This window comes from Triticum aestivum, chromosome 2D (genome assembly GCF_018294505.1).
Source record: "Triticum aestivum cultivar Chinese Spring chromosome 2D, IWGSC CS RefSeq v2.1, whole genome shotgun sequence".
In the NCBI taxonomy this organism is placed as follows: domain Eukaryota; kingdom Viridiplantae; phylum Streptophyta; class Magnoliopsida; order Poales; family Poaceae; genus Triticum; species Triticum aestivum.
Window position 1 is genome coordinate 622,387,169 of NC_057799.1, and position 23,088 is coordinate 622,410,256.

A 23,088-nucleotide genomic window follows, 5' to 3' on the forward strand; every position below is an offset into this window, starting at 1 on the left:
CGCAGTGGATCCTCGCAAGGGCCGGCGGCAGGGCTCCATTGTTAGTCGTTTCTTTGAGATTTGTTAGGGTTTGTGTCCTAAGGAAGACGAGACGGCGGCAGTTCCCTGAATATGGAATAAAGGCCTCCCCGCCTAGGCTTCGTTCCGGTGGTGCGTCTAGAATAGTTGGTGGGCGTGGGGAGGTGTGTCTCCAGCAGATCTATCCTCGGTAGATTTGCTCGGATCTGGTTGTTGTTCCTCTATGTTCGTGTATCTTCGGGTTGGATCATTTCGATCTATGTTATTCTTCATCAGCGACGGTTCCCTAAAGATGGAATAAAGGTCTCCCCGCCTAGCCCCCATTCTGGTGGTACGTCTAGCATCGTTGGTGGGTGTGCGAAGGTGTGTCTCTGGCGGATCTATCCTCGGTGGATTTTCTCGGATCTGCTTGTTGTTCGTCTATGTTCGTGTGTCTTCGGGTTGGATCCTTTCGATCTATGTTATTCTTGATCGGTGGCGGTTCCCTGAAGATGGAATAAAGGTCTCGCCGCCTAGCCCCAATTCTGGTGGCGCGTCTAGCATCGTTGGTGGGCGTGCAGAGGTGTGTCTCCGACGGATCTTTCCTTGGTGGATTTGCTCGGATCTGGTTGGTGTTCATCTATGTTAGAGTTGTGTCGAATATGTGTACAAGGTAGGTTACAGTTGGACAATGAGTTGTATTGTGTTTACAGGGTATAGAGTCGTGTCCTAGTAGGACACTTGTATCCTAGGCCTCTCATATATAGTGGGGATAGACACACGATGTAACATATGCCAACATAATAGCACCGGAGCGCAGGGGAAGCCGGCGGCATGTGCCGGCGTCCAGGGCGACCGGGTGCGGTATTGTAGCGGTGTCATGGGGAGGAGCGCCCATAGTCAGGCCCCGAGGATGTAGCCATATCGGTGAACCTCGTTAACAAATCTCGGTGTCGTGCTCGTGTGATTGCTTGCTCCTCAGATGATCGACGGTATGCCACGGATTTATTCTAACAATCTATGTTCGTGTGTCTTCGGGTTCGATCCTTTCGATCCACGTTATTCTTCATCGGCGGCGGTTGCTGCTCTGGTGAGCTGGTCCTATGGGGCCATAGCACAATGACTTTCCGTCTGCATACTACAACAAGTTGTGCCCGCCTACGGCGAGGGAGGGGCGATGACGGCCGGCGCGCCTTCAACTCGCTTCAGTGCTTGAAGTTGTCGCTAGGTGGTCTAATCTCTCTATACTTATGGGGCCAACATTTCGTGATCTGTATCACTCGTAATATTGGGGTGCATCCCCTAAAAAAGGTAATATTGGGGTGACATATTTTAGGGTACATTTTATAAAAAAATCTTTATAAAGGACAATATATCAACATCAAGGTGATATCGGTTACACCTGGTCTCAGCAGCAACAAAAATATTAAGAACAAACTGAGACATCGAGAATGCACACAATCACATTATCAGAAAAACAAAGGGCATAACCCCAAAATATCATGATGCCGCTATCAACGGCCAGGCATAGGCGATGGGACAACCACACCTTGCATGACCATTGACAACACATAGAGTGCTATAAAAGATGTGATGCCTCAGAAGTGAAGAACCCGCGGGCACCGCCATCGCCGGATCTAATCTCAATGTGGTTGCACCGGAACCCTCTAAGCTACTCCCTTTGTTCCAGTTTATAACAAATTCACACCTTTTAAAAATTAACTTTGATTATCAATTTTTTATATTTGCGGTAAAATTTTGACATGGGGCAGTTGATGTGGTTTTTAGGACAAACTAGTGAAAAAACCAAAAATGGGAGAAAATATCAGAACAGAGTGATGAAGGGGAGAGGGAGGGGGTTGTATTTAAAGCTGCACCAAGGACAACCGAACGAGAAACCTCACATTTGTATTAAGTAGGAGAGACAAGACATATGAATTATACTGACCCAAAGTAACCATCTTTCTCTGTATACTTTTACGATTTTTCATGTGTCTTCTTTGGTTCTAATTTTTCCCTCTTTAACTTTATGGATTTATTTTGCTCAAAATATATTAACTTATACAGATATTAGACGTTTTAGGAGGTCGCTACTTTAGTGATCTAAAAACGCTCTTATATTTGTTTACGGAGGGAGTACTTTTTATGTGCCATTTCTTATTTTTGAATATTTACTGCACCGATCACTCGTCTCGGCCCATACAGAATCGTGGAAAGGACACCACTGTTTGGGCTTGGGCCTCATACTAAGTCTGAAGTGCACATAACGGGGCAAAAGCCCAGTTGGTGTTCATCGGCGTGGCTCCCTGTCTTGACCATTCGTTTCTATCCCTCAAAAAAGAAAAAGACCATTCGTCTCTTCTAAAAAAAAGACCATTCGCGATACTCAACGAGCAATCTGATCCCCAATCGACCATGGTGCGCAGGTCCGGCACCGAGAGGAAGAAGGCGTCGGGGTCGTCCGGTCGCTTCTCGCGGTGGTCGCTGGCTTGGGCCGCGCCCGCGTCGGCGGCGGCGGTAGGTGGCCGTGCAGTGGGCGTCCGCTGACTCGTCGTCAACACCAACTAGCCAACCACGGCTGTCTCACGACAAGCGACGCTTCCGCGCAGGCACAGCGAGGTTTCCCCTGTCGCACTTTCCAATCTGAATCTGAATCTGAATGCCTAGCAAATTCCCTGAACGAGCTCAAAGTTTATATGCTTGCAGAGGCAATTTCAAGCAGGAATTTAAATGGCTTATTCACACATCTAAGAGGAACAAATACTCTTCACTTGAGGCTTTTCGTTGATAATAGTCTAGCTTTTAGCCCTTGCTGTAGCCTCCTTCAGTCAACCTTAGCTGCCTCAGTCTATCTAGGCTTTTCTCTTTCTTTGTTTTAGTCTTTTGTACATATGTACTTTTGAAAATTATTAGTAAAAATACAATGACTATATAACGTGGCGCATCTGATCTGCAGTGAGGTGTCGCCTTCGCCGTCTCACTCCAAAGTCCACCAAGAATCCCCAATGTGGATTCGTAGTTCCGGATTTTCCTTCTGGCTTGCATCATCCTTGAAGGCTTGGAGCAACATTTGAGAAGGCCTTGTCAGCACTGATTTAGTCTAGGTCCTTGCTGTCCACACCGAAACATCAGTGTTGAACTGATGATAGCAGAGTTTAGCATTTTGATAAAAACAACATCAGTTTGACTGACGGCTCCCAACCATACACGTAGCTACTTCCTGTTATGGAGAACCGTGTGCCTCAGAGTCAGCTAATCAAATCATCCTTGTATATGTATGCTATTTTCTTCACCGGGGGCTGGCACACGAAGGAGGCGTAATGGATATGTCCTGCTTCCCCATTTTCATCCTCCTGTTCTTGTTTCCTTTCAGCAAATCTGATGATCAACTGACACAAGGGAAGCCACTCTCCCCCGGTGACATCCTCATCTCCAAGGACGGCGTCTTCGCTCTCGGCTTCTTCTCCCCCGCCAACTCCAACAAGAGCCTATATGTTGGAATTTGGTTCTACAACATCCCGGAGAGCAGCCGCGCCATCGTATGGGTCGCCAACCGCGACAACCCGGCCACCACCGCTTCACCCGCGGCACTCGCCATCAGCGTCAAGTCCGACCTCGTGCTGTCGGATTCCGGAGGCCACACACTTTGGATGACAAAGAACAACGTCACGGCGGATGAAGACGCGAGAGCCTCTGCGGTGCTGCTCGACACGGGGAACTTGGTCCTCCGGTCGCCGAACGGTACAGTCATATGGCAGAGCTTCGATCACCCGACCGACACCATCCTCCCGGGCATGAGGTTTCTGCTGAGCTACAAGGGTCGTGTGATGGGGCGCCTTGTCGCTTGGAAGGGCCCGGATGACCCATCCGTAGGAGACTTCTCGTTCGGTCTGGACCCAGACTTGGGCATGCAGATTGTCACTTGGCATGGTGCCAAGCTGTACTGCCGCATCAGTGTGTGGAACGGCGCATCGGTGTCCGGCGGCACATACCCAGGCAACAGCAGCTCCGTCGTGTACCAGACCATCGTCAACACAGGGGACAGGTTCTATCTAATGTACTCAATCTCCGACGATTCACCGTACGCACGCATCATGCTCGACTACACCGGCACCATGAGCCTCCTCACCTGGAACAGCTACTCCTCATCATGGATAGCCACATCCGAGCGCCCCTCCGGCGGTTATGGCGTCTATGGCTCTTGTGGCCCGTTTGGCTACTCTGACTTCACGGGGGCCACCCCCACATGCCAGTGCTTGGATGGGTTTGAGCCTGATCCAATGAATTCCTCGAGAGTGTGCCGGAGAGTGGAAGCACTGAAATGTGGCAGCAAAAATCATTTTCTGCGCTTGTCCGGAATGAAGGTGCCCGACAGGTTCTTGCACATCCGAAACAGAAGCTTTGACCAGTGTGCGGCGGAGTGCAGCCGCAACTGCTCATGCACAGCGTATGCTTACGCCAACCTCAGCAGTGCAGGCACTCTGGGGGATCAGACAAGGTGCTTGGTTTGGACAGGGGAGCTTGTCGACACGTGGAAGACCAACAACTATGGCGAGAACCTGTACATCCGCCTTGGGGACTCTCCTGCTGGTATGGACGACATTACTGTTTCGGACCAATAGCTTTTCTTTTGTTTACTTGGATGCACCACACCTTTTTTTCTGAATCATCCAGCAGAGATAAGTACAAAGACACAAGGGAGGTTGTGCTGGGAGACAGGTTTATGCTTTAGACTATTGTTGCGCCGTCTGGAGAAGAGATTTCAAACTGGGAAATTTTAGACATAGGACTGTAGGAGAACATACTACTCGTCCCTGGTGCCACTACATAATTAGCCAGTTCCCTTTGTGTGTGTAGATTCAGGAAATGACATTTATTCATGAAATGGCAAACAGCTTGCCTTTTCTATTTATCATAGAGCTCTGTTATACAGGGAAATTGCGAGTATTTCGTAGTACTGCACCCTCAGTTTTACCACATGCCTAGCAGTACCGCTCGAGGGGTTACTGAAATTGAGAATACCTAGGTACAGGGAAACTGCAAATATTTTGTACTACTGCACCCTCAGTCATGGTACTTCATGCAAGTAACTAAATCCATACTCTTGCAAGTAATACTTGATGCGGTAAATTCTGTTGGGATACATTTCAGCAGTTCACAAGAATAGCAATTTAGTGAAGATTCTGCCCCCGGTTGTAGCATGCCTGCTGCTACTCACGTGCATAGCCCTTGTCTGGAAATGTGAGTACAGAGATAGAATAATAATCACCTTCCTTTCCTTCATACCAAGCTGTTCTTCAAATTTTAATCAGTTAAGTGCCAATGCCGATCAGCAGGGGTACGGCGAAAGAAGGAAATTAAGAAGAAGCTGATGCTACGATACTTGAGTGCTTCTAGTGAGCTTGGAGGCAAAAATTCAGATTTTCCGTTTGTTAGTTTCGAAGATATTGTGGCCGCAACGGATAATTTCTCCGACTCCAATATGCTTGGAATGGGAGGTTTCGGCAAAGTTTACAAGGTAAAACTAAGCTTAATTAACATCGGCAAGTAGGGTACAATATGTCTGCCAGAATTGTGGTCTGACTTTGTAAATATGTCTTTTTTTAATTTCCTTCTAATTGACATTTGACACCATAATGGTCCTGTCAATCTATTCAAATTATCTTCAGTATAATATGTCAAAAAACACAGTAGTTTCAGTGGAGAAAGAAAGTTGTGGCTTTAATTGTTTCTCAGTTCAGAATGATGGAATTAAGCACCTCACAAAAATGTATACAATTATGTAGGGAATACTGGAAGATGACAAGGAAGTTGCTATCAAAAGGCTTGGCAGTGGTTCTGGGCAAGGTATAGAGGAATTCAGAAATGAAGTGACTCTAATTGCCAAATTGCAGCACAGAAACCTAGTTAGACTTCTTAGTTGCTGCATTCATGATGATGAGAAGTTATTGATCTATGAATACATGCCTAACAAAAGCCTGGATTCCTTCCTTTTTGGTATATTCCGACTTCTGATCTCATGTTGCACAAAATTCTCAATGTTGACCATAAAGTTTTTTTTTTCAGATTCTGAAAGAATATGCATGATGACTAACAATTTGTTTTATTGAACTGTTCATGCTGCAAGATAATACAAGAAAAGATGTCCTTGATTGGCTGACACGGTTCAAAATAATTAAAGGGGTGGCAAGAGGCCTTCTTTATCTCCACCAAGATTCAAGATTAACAATAATTCATAGAGATCTTAAAGCAAGCAACATTTTGTTGGACAATGAAATGAATCCTAAAATATCAGACTTTGGTATGGCAAGGATATTTGGTGGAAACCAGCAGCAAGGAAACACTATTAGAGTTGTTGGAACATAGTAAGTAATTCATGTGCTGAGCAGTGTCTAGGATATTGTTTCAATCTTAGGGACAGAATCAAGTTGGCAGGGATGAATACCTTTACTCCCATTGCCTGGTATATTTTTGGTTTGTTAAGTTCAACTTGTGTTCTCAATGCTAGTGAAATGCTTCGATGAGTTTAGCTGGGTACTATTTTTTTCTATATAATAATTCAAAAACTAAAGGCTGTTGTTAAAAAGTGAGGGCAGTTATGAGAAAATTTAAATAATTAACCAGATTTGTCGGATATCTTTGCTTCGCTGCCCTGTCGGATGAAAGTTATGAAATTAGAATCTTATGTTTGTTCGGTGATTCAGTAATTTAGGATGAGCTTAGTTAAGAGCACTTTCACTTTTGAATTTTAATCTCTATTATCTTTGCAATTGCCAATTCCGATTTAAATCCCCCAAAGCCACAGATCTTCACTCGTGTTTGATTAGGATGTTCCATGCAAGTCATGAAAGAGATATAGATGGTTTTGGATAAGTGTAAAACTAGACTATTTAATATTGTGACCAAACTGCTCCTTAGTAAGACCCACACTATTTTCTTTAAAAGGTGCACTGAGGCAAACTTAATGTTTAAACAGCGGTTACATGTCTCCAGAATATGTGATGGGTGGCGCCTTTTCTGTTAAGTCGGACATCTACAGCTTTGGTGTTCTTCTCTTGGAGATTGTAAGTGGCTTGAAGATCAGCTCACCTCAGCTCATAATGAACTTCCCAAACCTTACAACTTATGTAAGTATCATGGAATGCTTGAACTTGGTGACCTAAACAAAACTAGAGTTAATTGGTTGAAACTTGAATTTATTCCATCAGGCGTGGAGATTATGGGAAGGTGGAAATGCAATGGAACTGGTGGACTCAACAATTGCTGGTAGCTGTCCAATTCATGAAGTTCTACGGTGCATTCACGTGGGACTCTTGTGTGTTCAACACCATTCAGATGCTAGGCCACTCATGTCATCAGTTGTGTTTATGTTGGAGAATGAAATCGCTTTGCTTCCAGAGCCGGAGCAACCTGCATATTTTGCAGCAAGAAAGCAGGAAAATGGACATACCAGGGAAAACATGGATAATTCACAAAATACCATGAGTATCACAACACTAATAGGGCGTTAGATGTTTAATGTCAACTTCTACAATATATTGGAACCCCATAAAAGGTGTAAACTCTCTAATTTACTGTACATAAATTATGATTTTCAGCATAGTGGTGGTAGTAACCTCTGTTAGTTTATCACATGTGAAGCACCGAAGTGGACTTTACTGTGTATGAAGAAAATGTGGATAATGCATTATTACTGAAGGTTTATATTGTTTCTCGTCTCAGAGAAGGTGTTTCTATTCCGAGATGCTTGTGTTTATCTTCATTTGCTATGAATAAGGTTTCCATCATAGCATGTTAGTATGCCCTGCATTATATCTTTACCCTGTGATTGCTCCGTGTCGGCTGCTCATTTTTTCCCCTCACAATAAAGGCTAAAGATCCAACCTCAGTGTATGACCAAGTGCCATCATTAACAGGATGCTCCACCCTTATTTGGGGGGAAATATGTAAACACCTTTCAAAATTACATGAACAAATTTCGCCATGTGCATTAATTTTTAAATATATGAATATATGTTTTGAAAGTATATGGATATATTTTTCGCATGCAGGAACTTTTTTCTAACATGAGATGAATATTATATATATATATATATATATATATTCAGATATATGATTTTTTTATTTTTTATGTAAACTGTCTCCACTTTGAAATAAAATATGAAATTATTAAAAAAACTTACTAGAAAAGAAAATATTTTTGATTATTTATGGAAAAAACACATTAATTGGCCGCGCTAGTGGTGAGCTTTGAGCGGTGCCAAGTAAACCTGCAGCCCGCTTGGTATTGCTAGATAGAAGGGCCTCCAGCCCACAAGCAAGTAGCGGCCATTTACCACTGAAAAAAAAAAACTAGCCGCAGTGCCCCCACCCTCCACTGCCGCCGCCGGCTCGCCGCAGTCCCCACTGCCGCCGCCGGTCCAGCAGCCATGCCGCCACCGCCATATGCGTCTCCGGCGCCTAGTCTCCCCTGCTTCCCCTCTCATTCCAGGCGGCCATGGCAAGCGGCCGGAACCTCATCGCGCCGTCGCGGCCACCCTCCCCTAATTTCCCCCGCCTGTCATCTCCAGCCGCGACAGCCTGCTCGCGCTCGCCGTCGATCGGTACGTGATCGTCCCACCCACTCGAGTTGACAAATCGGATGCTGCCTGATAATTTTTTCTTCCTGAAGCGACGGGTGCTGCCTGATAAGGGGACAGTGTGCCCGCACGTCGCCGCGACGACCCCGCCGGAGCTCCATCTGACGGTAACACTCACCTTTCGTCTAACATGTACTTCCCACGCTTCCTGCCAAAGAGCGGCGAGTCGTCAACGATGCTGAGATCTGACATTAATTTCTGCACCATCCTGTTGCAGTGTTGCGTCAGGTTGTCTGGTGGCCTGGCTGTGTGAGATCCAAGTCCCCGGACTATTGCTACCATGGCGCATTTATGCCGACGAGGACTGCGATGGGACTCCGGTCACCCGATGGTTGTGAGTCGACCACGGTTTCTTGGCGTGTTTGATACAATCAACACATCCATGGCTTTGACATGGAGCATTTCTTGGTCCTTTAATTCCCCACAAAGATCAGCAGCTAGCAGTTTCATATCTGCAAGCAAGCAAATACAGAGCATTTCTTTCATACCATCTCCTTACTTTGCCCTTCACAAGCATATGCGAAGAAGGCTTAATGGGCATGACTCTGCTCCCCCTTTTCATCCTCCTAATATTGATTTGTCTCTGCAAATCCGATGACCGCCTAACACCTACGAAGCCACTCTTGCCTGGCGACAAGCTCGTCTCCAACAATGGCATCTTTGCTCTTGGTTTCTTCTCCCCAGAAAACTCGAGCGCAAACTCATATGTAGGCATATGGTACCATGCCATCCCGGAGCGGACATATGTGTGGGTGGCCAACCGCGACAACCCAATCGGCAGCGGTTTGTCCGGGAAGTTGGTTCTCACCAACAGCTCTGACCTTGTCTTGTCCGATTCCAAGGGCCGTATCCTTTGGAGGACGACGAACAATGTCACCGCCGGGGGTGATGGGGCTGTGGCGCTGCTGCTCGAGGCGGGGAACTTTGTCGTGCAGTTGCAGAATTTCACGCAGATATGGCAGAGCTATGATCACCCGACTGACACCATCCTCCCCGGCTTCAAGTTATGGGCGAACTACAAGACCCACACAGCAGTGCGCATCGTTGCTTGGAAGGGTCCTCAAGACCCATCCACCGGGAAATTCCTCCTCAGTCGTGACCCCAGCACGGGCCTCCAGATCCTCACCTGGCGCGGGACAAGCAAGTACTGGCGCAGCGGACTGTGGAACGGTGCAGAAGCCTCGGACAAGAACGGATACATGTGGTCCCAGAACGTCGATGACGGAGAGACCATCTACTCGACGTACAACACGGGCAACAGCTCCTCCCGGAGATCCCACTGGAAGCTGGACTACACAGGCGACTTGATGCTCAGGATCTGGAGTGGCCAGTCATGGGTGGTTCTGTTCAAGCGCCCAGATGATGGCTGCCGCCAATACGGCTCGTGTGGTCCGTTTGGCTACTGTGACATGCCCACCAGGGAGTGCAGGTGCCTTGATGGGTTCGAGCCGGCGGACGGCTTCAGCGCCAACTTCTCCAGAGGATGCGTGAGAAAGGAGGCGCTGACATGTCGTGGCTACCATTTCTCGGCCTTGCCTGGGATGAAGGTACCTGACGAATTTGTGTATGTTAGGAGCAGAAGCTTCGAGGAGTGCACTGCTGAGTGTGAGCGTAACTGCTCCTGCACCGCGTATGCTTACGCCAATCTGAGCAGTATTGTCGCAACCGGTGGCCCATCAAGATGCTTGGTCTGGACAGGGGAGCTTGTCGACTTAGAGAAGACAGGCGTACTTGGTGGCAACCTGTACCTTCGGCTTGCTGGCTCTCCTGGTATGTATTGTTCCATACTTCCATGGCTGCTTTAATTCTTTTAACCGGCAGTAATAGTCTGCTTGTGAAACTACGAACACCAGCCTTTCCTACCCGGGACTTATAGTTGTTATCATCGAATAAACTCATCAGTTAGCATTTCATTCAGAATTGTGTCGGTAGGCTAGTTTTCCATCTCACACACTTGTAACACTGCACTAGTTAGCCAAGTTACTTTTGGTGTCTGCAAGTACTCATTTCTGAAACAAAATCTGTAACTATAGTTGAGATACAAGATGCATTTTACTACCTTCTTTGGTATTATATGCAAGTAAATCGATATCTTGTACTCATTGAGAAAAAGGTAAATGTGTACTCTTTTCATTATTTTCTTGACAGGACACAACAGGAAGAGTGGTGTCCGTGTGGTATTAAAGATTTCACTCCCAGTTATATCGTTCCTGGTGATACTCTCATGCATATATCTTGTCTGTATATGCAAGCTAAGAGGTAGAATAAGGGACTCCAGTTTCCTGTAATATGATGTTCATGTAATAGTGCTGAGTGGTTACGTTACTGATATTTCTGCAGGGAAACAAGTAAACAAAGAAAGCATGAAAAGACCGGCCCTGGAACAGTTTAGCACTTCGCAAGAAGTTTGGGATCAAAATTTGGAATTGCGCTCTATTAGGTTCGAAGACATCGCTGCTGCAACAAACAGTTTCCATGACACGAACGTACTTGGAAAAGGAGGGTTCGGCAAAGTCTATAAGGTTGTAAAAACACTTGACTTTGTCAATTAATTACAACATATAATTTCCTCCTTGTTAATTTGTTTCAATAATTATGAAATTACACAGGGAACACTAGAAAACGGAAAGGAAGTTGCTGTTAAAAGGCTTAGCAAGGGTTCTGAGCAGGGTATAGAGCATTTTATAAATGAAGTGGTTCTTATTGCCAAATTGCAGCACAAGAATCTAGTTAGACTTCTTGGCTGTTGTATTCATGAGGATGAGAAGTTGCTTATTTATGAATACTTGCCCAACAAAAGCCTAGACAAGTTTCTCTTTGGTATGTTCTAATCCCATACTCTAGAAAGTAGTCTCTGAACGGCTTAACTAGATGCCTTGCACTCATGTACATACACATCCTGTTCTTTGGCAGATACTGCAAGGAAGTCTATACTTGACTGGCCAAGAAGGTTCAACATAATCAAAGGGGTAGCTAGAGGACTTATGTATCTCCACCAAGATTCGAGAACGACGATAATCCATAGAGACCTCAAACCAAGCAACATCCTGCTAGATGTGGAGATGAACCCGAAAATATCAGATTTTGGAATGGCAAGGATCTTTGGAGGCAACGAGCAACAGGAAAGTACCAGACGAGTTGTTGGGACTTAGTAAGTAATTCTTGCACTAGCTCTTTGTCTCAAAATTTCATTCATACGCCTGAAATAACTCAAACTACACATATACTTGCATGTGAAATGATTTAAACAGCGGGTACATGTCACCTGAGTATGCGATGGAGGGCATTTTTTCCGTCAAGTCTGACAGCTACAGCTTTGGTATTTTGCTACTGGAGATTGTAAGTGGATTAAAGATCAGCTCACCTCATCATCTTGTGATGGACTTTTCAAACCTCATATCCTATGTAAGTGTTACGTGCTGTGTTATGAGATGCTTCAGATCCTGATAACTGAACCCAAAATATAGCATTAGCAAATATAAATTACGGATTTTGCCGTGATATTTCAGGCTTGGAACCTGTGGGCAGATGGAAAAGTGAGGGATTTCGTGGACGCAGCCGTCACGGAGAGCTATTCGCTTGACGAAGTGTCCAAGTGCATCCATGTTGGGCTCTTGTGTGTCCAGGACAACTCCAGTGCTAGGCCACACATGTCATCGGTAGTGTCCATGCTCGACAGTGAAGCCATGCCTCGTGCAGCGCCGGAGCAACCTGTGTATTTTGCACGGATAAACTATGAAAGCAGTGAAGCGATGGAAGACACTGAGAACTCTGCTAATGGCGTGAGCCTTACGGCACTAGAAGGACGATGACTCCCATTAGCTGCTGCATGTATGTGATGAGAAGTAGGACAATTGAGTTGTCTCAATAAGGCGCTGCTTGATAGACAATGCTATTTGAGGGACTGCCCATCATAAGGAGATTATTCGATCAACACAAGGTGATATTGCACATATGTGGAGCGCCGCCATCCATGTCACCGGGTACAACTAACCTCCGCCTTGTCATCACTTTGCTCATCTAAAACATCGTATTAATCCTTCTTAGTTTATTTCTCTGTCTAGTCTAGTATTTATTTTACGTTATAGCAATACTTAGTTAAACTCCCTCTTTTACCATTTTCCCTGGCAACCAATTAGAGTAAACTATTTTCAAACTCCGGCTTGAGTGCGAGCATAGCTGTGTTCGTGACAATGTACTGCAGGGTTGATAATTATCTTTTTATAAGTTCTCTATGGCTTCGGCACATAAACTGGGCAAATACTTCCCGTAAATTGTGCTTGACAACAATTCAGGGCGCTTGCCCAATACCCCCCCCCCCTAAACGCCTGGGGACAGCCTGGCTAGTGCCCAAACAAAAAATGAACGCTCAACTGGACCCCTCAAAGCCAGCCCAAACGTCCGGGCCGTCCAGCTCCCCTCAAACCCAGCCCATATGTTAGTGGATTTGGGGCTGCCCGGGCGCGTCCGCCACATCTTGCCTGCCACCCCGATCCCACAAATACCTCGTCCATACCCGTATTTGGACCAACTCCACTACACTTCACTTTACTTTCAATTCGCTCCGCCCAACTCCTCTCCGGTGATCTTCTGCCATTTTTGGCATGGCGTGCATCGGATCTGAGGCCAACAACTTCGTATCCGGCGACTAGACCTCATCCCCTGCACCGACGAGGAAGAGATAGCTGCCCGACTGGCTTGCCACTGGTCTTGGGAGGATGTTCCAGCTCTGGTGGGGCTTAGAACCAGCAGCGGCAATGTGCCCGTTGGCGGCTCGAGTTGCATGTCCGCTCCGGATCTGGTGCTGGCGAGCGGCGGTTGGAGGTACATGCGCGCCCTTGAGGATGGCCCCGCGACATCTGAGCAACCCTGATGCTAGGTCCTTGTCCCCATGACGCTGGGCTCCGAGTCTGAGGTCAACGGTGCCAATGCACACGACCATGAATACTCTGGATGCCCCAGCTATGGCGGAAAGGCGAGGTCGCAGCACATCGTGCTCACCGTGAGAGGACGAATGTGTGTTGTGTTGGACCCCTGTGTCGTCTTGGAGCACTACCATCACGACCAAGAGGACAAGGATGGCCGTGGATGAACTTGCTCTATAACCTTATTTCACCAATAAAACATGACTAGTTTTGGTACTCTGACGACATGTGTGATAATGAGCTATGGTATGCTGTGTCTAGTATGAAGTATGTGCTATGATTTATATGAATTATGAAGTATGTCGATTGATCTACGTTGCATGAGATTATATGTAGGCATATGGTACCATGACATACCGGAGCGGACATATGTTTGGGTGGCCAACCGCGACAACCCAATCGGTAGCGGTTTGTCAGGGAAGTTGGTTCTCACCAACAGCTCTGACCTTGTCTTGTCGGATTCCAAGGGCCGTATCCTTTGGAGGACGGCGAACAACGTCACCGCCGGGGGTGACGGGGCTGTGGCGCTGCTGCTCGAGGGGGGGAACTTTGCCATCCAGTTGCAGAATTTCACGCAGATATGGCAGAGCTATGATCACCCGACTGACACCATCCTCCCCGGCTTCAAGTTATGGGCGAACTACAAGACCCACACAGCTGTGCGCATCGTTGCTTGGAAGGGTTCTCAAGACCCATCCACCGGGAAATTCCTCCTCAGTCGTGACCCCAGCACGGGCCTCCAGATCCTCACCTGGCGCGGGACAAGCAAGTACTGGCGCAGCGGACTGTGGAACGGTGCAGAAGCCTCGGACAAGAACGGATACATGTGGTCCCAGAACGTCGATGATGGGGAGACCATCTACTCGACGTACAACACTGGCAACAGCTCCTCCCGGAGATCACACTGGAAGCTGGACTACACAGGCGACTTGATGCTCAGGATCTGGAGTGGCCAGTCATGGGTGGTTCTGTTCAAGCGCCCAGATGATGGCTGCCGCCAATACGGCTCGTGTGGTCCGTTCGGCTACTGCGACATGTTCGACAAGATCAGCGGCGAGTGCAAGTGCCTCGATGGGTTCAGGCCGGCAGACGGCTTCAGCGCCAGCCCCTCCAGAGGATGCGTGAGAAAGGAGAACCTGACATGCCGCGGCGACCATTTCTTGACTTTGCCGGAGATGAAGGTGCCTGACAAGTTTGTGTATGTGAGGAACAGAAGCTTCGAGGAGTGCACTGCTGAGTGTGAGCGTGACTGCTCTTGCACCGCGTACGCTTACACCAACCTGAGCAGTATCGTGGCGACCGGTGGCCCATCAAGATGCTTGATCTGGACAGGCGAGCTTGTTGACTCTGAGAAGGCTGGTATGCTTGGTGGCAACCTGTACATTCGGCTTGCTGGTTCTCCTGGTATGTACTACTATGTTGTTACTATTGAACAAACTCATCAGTTGCATTTCATCCACAATTGTGTCAGTGAACAAACTGGGAGCACTCTGTGTTGTTTACAAGCCAGTTACTTTTGCTGTCTGCAATTCTTACTTTTGAAACAAAATTTGCAATTATATTGAGATCAAAGTTTCAAATAGCTGGATATGGCGAATAGCTGCAGCCTCAGTAGCATCCTAAATGGCGCTATAGTGCGCTAAAGCTGCTAAATTGTACACGATGTCGTTAGCATGATGTCCCACCAAATGCTATAGCACTGATATAGCATGCCATTTAAAACTTTGATTGAGGTGGATTTTTAAAAACTGCTTTGGTATTATATGCAAATGCAAGTAAATTGATACTATATTATACTCATTCAGAAAAGGATAAATTCATACTCTCACATGCTATTCTTGAATCTTGACGCAGTACTTTTTTTCCTACCATCTCCTTCACAGAACACAGTTCTGCAGTAAACACCACGAAGAGGGGTGTCAGTGTGGTATTCAAGATCGCACTTCCAGTTATAACATTCCTGCTGACACTCACATGCATATATCTCGTCTGCATATGCAAGCAAAAAGGTAGAACAAGGGACTCCAGTTTACTCTGATATGATCTTTCATGTAAAAGTGTCGAGTATTGATGTTACTGATATTTCTGCAGGGATACAAATAAACAAGGAAACCCTGAAAAAACCGGCCCTGAAACACCTGAGCACTTTGCAAGAAGTTTGGGATCAAAATTTAGAATTCCAGTCTATTATGTTCGAAGACATTGCTGCTGCAACAAACAGTTTCCATGACTCGAACGTACTTGGAAAAGGAGGTTTTGGCAAAGTCTATAAGGTTTTAAAACTTTGACTTTGTCAATTAATTACAACATTGGAAAATCTGTTTCAATAATTATGAAATCACACAGGGAATACTAGAAGATGGAAAGGAAGTTGCTGTTAAAAGGCTTAGCAAGGGTTCTGATCAGGGGATAGAGCATTTTAGAAATGAAGTGGTTCTTATTGCCAAATTGCAGCACAAGAATCTAGTTAGACTTCTTGGGTGCTGTATTCATGAGGATGAGAAGTTGCTTATTTATGAATACTTACCCAACAAAAGCCTGGACCAGTTTCTTTTTGGTATGTTCTAAACTTCTAATCCCATACTATCGAAAGTAATCTCGAATTGACCAAGCAAACTTACTTGTCTGAACGGCTTATGCCTTCCACTCATGTAAATACATGTCCTGTTCTTGGCAGATATTGCAAGGAAGTCTATGCTTGATTGGCCAAAGAGGTTCAACATAATCAAAGGGGTAGCTAGAGGACTTATGTATCTCCACCAAGATTCGAGAACGACGATAATCCATAGAGACCTCAAGCCAAGCAACATCCTGCTAGACGTGGAGATGAACCCAAAAATATCAGATTTTGGAATGGCAAGGATCTTTGGGGGCAACGAACAACAAGAAAGTACCAGACGAGTTGTTGGCACGTAGTAAGTACTTCTTTCACTAGCTCTTGGTCTGAAAAATTAATTTATAAGCCTGAAATAGCTCAAAATTTTCAAACAGCGGGTACATGTCGCCTGAGTATGCGATGGAGGGCATTTTTTCCGTCAAGTCCGACACCTACAGCTTTGGTATTTTGCTACTAGAGATTGTAAGTGGATTAAAGATCAGCTCACCACATCATCTTGTGATGGACTTTTCAAATCTCATATCATTTGTAAGTGTCCTATACTGTGTTACGAAATGCTTCAGATTCTAATAACTCAACAAGAAATGCAGTATTAGCAAATATAAATTACGAATTTTTCCATGATGTTTCAGGCATGGAACTTGTGGGCAGATGGCAAAGTGAAGGATTTCGTGGACCCAGCCGTCACGGAGAGCTACTCGCTTGATGAAGTGTCCAAGTGCATCCATGTTGGGCTCTTGTGTGTCCAGGACAGCTCCGGTGCTAGGCCTCACATGTCATCCGTTGTGTCCATGCTCGACAGTGAAGCCATGCCTCGTGCAGCGCCGAGGCAACCTATGTATTTCGCGCAGATAAATTACGAAACCAGTGATGCGACAGAAGACCTGGAAAACTCCGCCAATGGTGTGAGCCTTACGGCACTAGAAGGACGATAACTGGCTCATGTAACTGTGCCATTTCTACTAGCTATCAAGATTTACTTATATTTGAAGGAATGTATTCTAATTAAGATTTGTGTGCTTCTTTTCCTTGTTGGCCATGGCATTAAGCCCACTTTTGTTGGATTGTACCGTTGACATGGATTGACAATTTTTTGTCAAATTAGTTGAGCGATAAGTGTGATAAATGCCTTTTCTTATTTTGGTATTTTTTCTATTTCTTTATTATTATATATACATATTCACCGTTTTTTGCTATTTTATTTATTTTATAAAAAATACTTGGAAACAATATTTTGGGTTAAGAAATTAGTTCATGTAATTTAAAAAATGTTCGTCATGCATGAAAAAAGATATTCAATGTATATTAAAAATATGTCAAAAAAGTGTATAAACAATCAACATGTATTAAAATAATGTGCAACATGTATTAAAAAAGTGTTCAACATAAATTTAAAAAAGGTCATTGTGTTAATTAAAAAAATGTTTCATATCCATATGAAAACGCTCAAGTATGAAAGATATTTCTAAAAATTATTTGTATTTCGTTTTATATTGTTAGTACATAAATAAAACTAAAAAGGGCAAACAACAAAGTAAAAAAGAAATGGATAAAAGGAAAGGAAAAGGAAAGAAAAACAGGAAAAGAAAACAAATAAAGAAAAAAAAACAATAACAAAGAAATAAAATGAACTAAATCAAAAAACATAGGGGAATATGAAAAATAATATGGAAAAAAGAAACAGAAAAACATTCAATAAAAAATAAATGGAAAGAGAGAAACAAGAACATATAAACTAAGAGAAGAAATCGAATCAACAGAAGGTAAAAGCTGAAAATCAATGGTCTTTGAATGGTCCACACAGACGAGCAGTACATGGTCAACGCACAGAACCAAGAATAACTTAGACCACAGTGGCGAGCAGCAGAGTAAGGTTTTGCTTGGCAGTAAAGTATTTAAAAAAAGGGAGTATTGAAAAACTACAATATTTTACGGAAATATAGTTTGGCATTTGGGAGCACATGCTCCAGCGCGCAAAAATGTTCTTTTTTTAATGTCACAAAAATCGGGAAGAAAAAAATGTGTTCATGATCACATCCAAATACTACCAGCAAATTTTCAGGGGAAAGAGTTGTGCAAAAAAGAAAAAAAGAAATCAAACACCAAATGTTACTTTTAACTTTGTTTTTTTCGATAAAGTAGTGCTATCCCGTTTCGCATGAAAATTGTCAAGCATGCTTGTTACACTAACATGAACATCTACATAAAATTCAGATTTAATTATTTATTATTGTGAATTACATGTTTATTCAGGAGCATATGCTCCCTGGAGCCAAAACTTCCCAATATTTCATGTTTTTAGCATAGGTTGATAATAATCCAGACAATAGGTCGGCCCATCTGAGCGTTGCATGTAGGCAGTTCACCCACAGCACTCGAGTCCTATCTGCCGCTCTTTACAGGAGCCCCTATTCCTCGCCTTCAGCGACTGTAGCACCCGACTCCCTGAATGGGGCGAGCAATATGGGCCGGCCCACGCGCAGGCGAGGCCCCAGCTTGTTATTCTGTCTTTTTTTTACTTTTTTATTATTTTTGTAGTTTTGTTTATAATTTAAAATATTTTAAATATATCTATTGCAAAGGAACTCACAAAAAACATTTTAAAAATGTTGAATAAGTATTTGAAAAATGTTAAACAAGTAATTGAAAAATATTATCAAGCATTCAAAAAAATGTTGAACATGTATTTGAAAAATCTTGAACAAGTATTTGAAAAATGTTAATGTAGCATTGGGAGAAATGTTCAACAACTATTTGAAAAATGTTGATCAAGCGTTCAAATTTTTTTTGAATAAGTATTTGAAAAATGTAAATCAAGCCATTGGAAAAATGTTGAACAAGTATTTAAAAAATGTTAATCAAGCATTCTAAAAATGTTGAAAATGTATTTGAAAAATGTTAAACAAGGATTTAAAAAATTGTTAATCAAGCATTCGAAAAATGATGAACAAATATTTGAAAAGTTTTGAACAAGAATTTTAAAAAATGTTGATCATGTATATATAAATGTTGAACAAGTGTTTGAAAAATGTTGAACAAGTTCAAACTGTGTTTAAAAATGTTCACTTTGCAATTAAAAGATGTTCAACGTGTATTTAAAAAATGTTAAATGTGCAATTTACAAATGCTCAACATGTATTTTAAAAAGGTTAGAAGTATATCTAAAAGATTCAAGTTGTATAAAAAATATTCAATGTGTATTCATTAAAAGTCGACATGTATTTCAAAAGTGAAAGAAAATGAAAGAAAACCAGCATGTAAAATAAAACCTCGATGAAAAACCAATAGAGAAAAGAAGAAACAACACGGTACCTTCGAAAACCAGCAAATACCGGCCAGGATGTTTCCCGAACCGTTCTCTAGAAGCTTCCCAAAACCGCTTCTAGGGCCTGTCCTGTAGGCGTCGTGTGTCTCACAGCAAGAAATATATAACGCATAGCATTCACCACGGTTTGTGTTATTTTCGCTTTTGTGCTTTGTGTTATTTTCGCATTGTGTTATTTGAATATTACATTCTTTTTTTTTCAATTTGGAGCTTTGTTTTTCTTCTGGTTTTTATTCTTTTCTGGAGTTTTGATGCCTTCGTAGGTGATGGGAATGTCTCCTCCCATTAAACGCACATCACTAGAACGGCTGAAATATATCCAGGAAAACGCAATCATCAGTGGCAAGTCTAGGACTTGAACCTTGGTGGGTTGGTCCCACTATAAGGAACCTAATCATCTTAGCTACGCTCAGTTCGCTTCTATTTATTGTTGTTTCAAATAAATATACACCCTTATTGATAAATACAGAAGCATCTTCTTTAAATTGTGTGACCACTTTTTCAAAACTAAATGAACACTTCTAAAAATTGTAGAAAAAAATGTTATTTAAAGTGATTGAACACCTTTTTAATTACATGAACATTTGGAAATTAATGCGTGAAAATCTTACACAATATATTGGTAAAACTCGCTTTATTAGGTGTACTCATGTTTTAAAAAAAAACACCAAAAAATCCGTCATAGAGGAACATATTTCTTGTAGTGCTTAACAAAAATGTTCTCCTTCATATAGAAAACAACTTCCCCTCCTAATACCCTAATTTGTGTTCCACTCAATGTTCTTCCAATCCCTATTTCTTATCATTTTTTATCAATAGGTATACCTAAATACGTGACTGGTAAAATTCGAGCCTTGCAGGTGAAGATTCGTCAAGAGTATGTTGTCTTTTCTTAGTCTCCACCGTATTACTTTTCAAGACGTGCCCAAATGGACTATCCCCTCGGATAGACCAAATATATGATACGGGTCTGCCTCATGGCTATCCTGAGATTACTTCCATCATAGGCCTTTTATTCCAGCCGCCTTGAAAACCCTACCTCCTCGAGACTATAATTGCTGCCCTAGGGTTTTTAGACGGAGACCCGCTTCAGATATGTGTTTTTATACATGCTTTTTTGGCCCACATCAGAAGCCATGGCCGGTGCAAATGAACTCTTGTATAGTAGTGTGCTCTTCTTCACCCTTGATAAAGTTGCTCCAAGTAGTGGTGGTGTCCTTATTGTCCTTTGTGTAGCAGCCATCTCCAGTTTGATGCGGTGAAGTAGGGTTGCAACAGCCACCCGCTCATGATTTATCTCCTTTTGTGCAGCGACGACCACTCGAGACTAGATCTCCTTCACAAAGCGGCACCGTTATATGGGTGCCGACGCAGGAAGATGAGATAAAGGCGGAAAAGGAGGCGATGTTGCAGTTAAGGAAGAGAACATGGTCGGGTGAGTATGACTGGATGAGAAAAGAGGAACGAATCACGGTTAGAGTTACAAACCCATTTTAAGATACATGGGATCGAGCATACAATCACTAACAAATCTAGTAAAGAGCCGTATGCATTGTGGAGCTAATCACATGCGAAACTTTGAAGGATCGTCGACATCAACAACAATATAGCAAAAAACTTCTTACGGAGAGCCATCTGCGGTTATTACACCTACATAGTTGGCTCTAGGTAGTAACTAGTAAGTGGTATCCTTTGGCAAGCGGGTGGTATTTTTCCTCACCATTCAGTAGTTATTACTTTCACAATCAACTTGGCACGCGCTCAGAGCATCTACAATCGTGCGCCTCAAATCCACCTCATACGCCCGGTCACTGTCCGGTCGCAAAATTTTGATCAAACGCCTGGGCTGACCGGCACCCCTCGTATCCAGCCCAAATATGCGGTGGATATGGGGGCACCAGGGCGTGCCCGGGCACGCTCGCCAGGTCGGACCCGGCAGCCCGACCCCAGCCCAAATTGCACCAAATCCACCCCCAAGACCTGCCGGATCCATTTTCTATCTCCTCTCTTCTTCCTCCTCCGTGTCGTCCGTCTCGCAGCTCCGCCGCCGCACGCGCTCCGCAACCGTTCCTAGCCTCTGTGCCGCCAGCTCCGGCAGAGCAGTCCTCTCTCCCGTCCTCGCCACGGGGGACATCGTCGCCGGCCCGGACGCCACCGCGGTATGTCCAGCAACTCTCGGGCTCCGCCTTGCACTTGATGTGTTCGACACATTGTCCGGCCGGATTTTTTGTGATTTTATTACGGAAAATGATGGATTCTGATGCTTCGTCGGACGAGGAGTATGGACCGACGGAGCTTGATCAAATGATTCAAGATGAGTTCTTTGATTCCTCGGACTCGGAGGAAGAAGTGGACATGATCATGCTCATGAGCATGCAAGAGGAAATGGACCGGCAAGTGGAGCATAAACTTCAAGGGCTCTATCAAAGGGAGAAGAGTGATCAACTGGGATAGGGTGTCCGGAGCAAGCTACTACAAAGAGACTACTTTCCTCCCAATCCTCCTTTCTCGAATGATCCATGGTTCCGTCGCCGTTTTCGCATGCGGAAACCATTGTTTTTTACGCAATGTGGAGGGAGTGGAGGCACACGACGACTACTTCAAGCTCACAAGGGGTTGCTGCAGACAACTCTCTTTCTCTCCCAAGCAAAAGTGCACGGCTGTTCTGAGGATGCTTGCACTTGGTACTGCTGCAGATGTCGTTGGTGAGATGGTCAGGATGGGGGAGAGCACGCGCTTGATGACTACTGTCAAGTTTGCCCGTGCCGTGGTGGAGGTGTTTGGACCTGAGTATCTCAGAGAACCAAATGCCCAGGACACAGAGAAGTTGTTGGCTATTGGAAAGGCAAAGGGGTTTCTAGGAATGCTCGGATCAATTGATTGCATGCATTGGCAATGGAAGAACTGCCCCAAAGGTTTATGGGGAATGTATCAAGGTCACACCAAAGAGGCCACCATCATACTAGAAGCGGTGGCATCACATGACTTATGGATTTGGCATGCTTTCTTTGGAATGTCGGGTTCTCACAACGACATCAACGTGCTTCAACGATCTCTGGTATTCAGGAGGCTTTGCAATGGGGAATCACCGCCATGCAACTTCATCGTCAACGACTGAGAGTACAACATGGGATACTATCTTGCCGATGGTATCTATCCTCAGTGGGCGGCGTTTGTGAAGACCATATCCAAACCGCATGGCAATAAACAGAGCCACTTTGCAACAATGCAAGAAGCGGCTAGGTAGGATGTGAAGAGGGCATTTGGTGTGCTTCAAGCTCGTTGGAGAATTGTGCGGAGCGCTGCAATAATGTGGGAATCAGAAACTTTGTGGTAGCTAATGACATGTTGTGTTATTCTGCACAATATGATTGTCGAGGATGAGGGTGATGGTTTAGCCCAAACCCATGATTTTTAAGCACCTGGAGAACAAGTTGAAATCCCAAAAGATCTAAATGCGACTCAGCTTATGAACTTTCTGCAGATGCATCAGAATCTTCGAGATCATCAAGTGCATACGCAGCTATTCAATGATCTTGTGGAGCGCACGTGGACCCACAATAGCAACCAAGGAGCTAATGTTTG

General features: G+C 44.3%; 2 protein-coding genes across 11 annotated transcripts; both read left to right on the top strand.

Annotated features, from left to right (window-relative positions):
* The first annotated feature begins 2,400 nt into the window (after positions 1-2,400).
* LOC123055051 (G-type lectin S-receptor-like serine/threonine-protein kinase B120) lies at positions 2,401-7,718 on the top strand. 10 transcript variants are annotated; one of them, XM_044478954.1, is made up of 8 exons: positions 2,401-2,616; positions 2,954-4,587; positions 5,149-5,238; positions 5,331-5,515; positions 5,784-5,994; positions 6,125-6,362; positions 6,974-7,124; positions 7,206-7,718. In XM_044478954.1, exons 2-8 carry the CDS (start codon positions 3,318-3,320, stop codon positions 7,506-7,508), a joined length of 2,448 nt encoding a protein of 815 aa, XP_044334889.1. In that variant the 5' UTR covers positions 2,401-2,616; positions 2,954-3,317; the 3' UTR covers positions 7,509-7,718. The 10 variants fall into 10 exon arrangements, 8 of the variants coding, with proteins under 8 accessions (XP_044334889.1, XP_044334895.1, XP_044334887.1 ...); XM_044478960.1 differs by having other exon boundaries at positions 3,371-4,587; XR_006426495.1 differs by lacking the exon at positions 2,401-2,616 and having other exon boundaries at positions 2,677-4,587; positions 6,991-7,124; positions 7,206-7,311.
* A 611-nt stretch (positions 7,719-8,329) lies between these two features.
* LOC123056074 (receptor-like serine/threonine-protein kinase SD1-8) lies at positions 8,330-17,302 on the top strand. Its single transcript, XM_044479821.1, has 16 exons — positions 8,330-8,743; positions 8,854-10,406; positions 10,785-10,895; positions 10,977-11,158; positions 11,246-11,456; positions 11,550-11,787; positions 11,888-12,041; positions 12,146-12,445; positions 13,516-13,638; positions 13,858-14,965; positions 15,445-15,570; positions 15,653-15,834; positions 15,908-16,118; positions 16,239-16,476; positions 16,553-16,706; positions 16,811-17,302. The coding sequence occupies exons 2-16, from the start codon at positions 9,170-9,172 to the stop codon at positions 17,111-17,113; spliced, it is 4,878 nt and encodes a 1,625-aa protein (XP_044335756.1). The 5' UTR covers positions 8,330-8,743; positions 8,854-9,169; the 3' UTR covers positions 17,114-17,302.
* Positions 17,303-23,088: the final 5,786 nt, after the last annotated feature.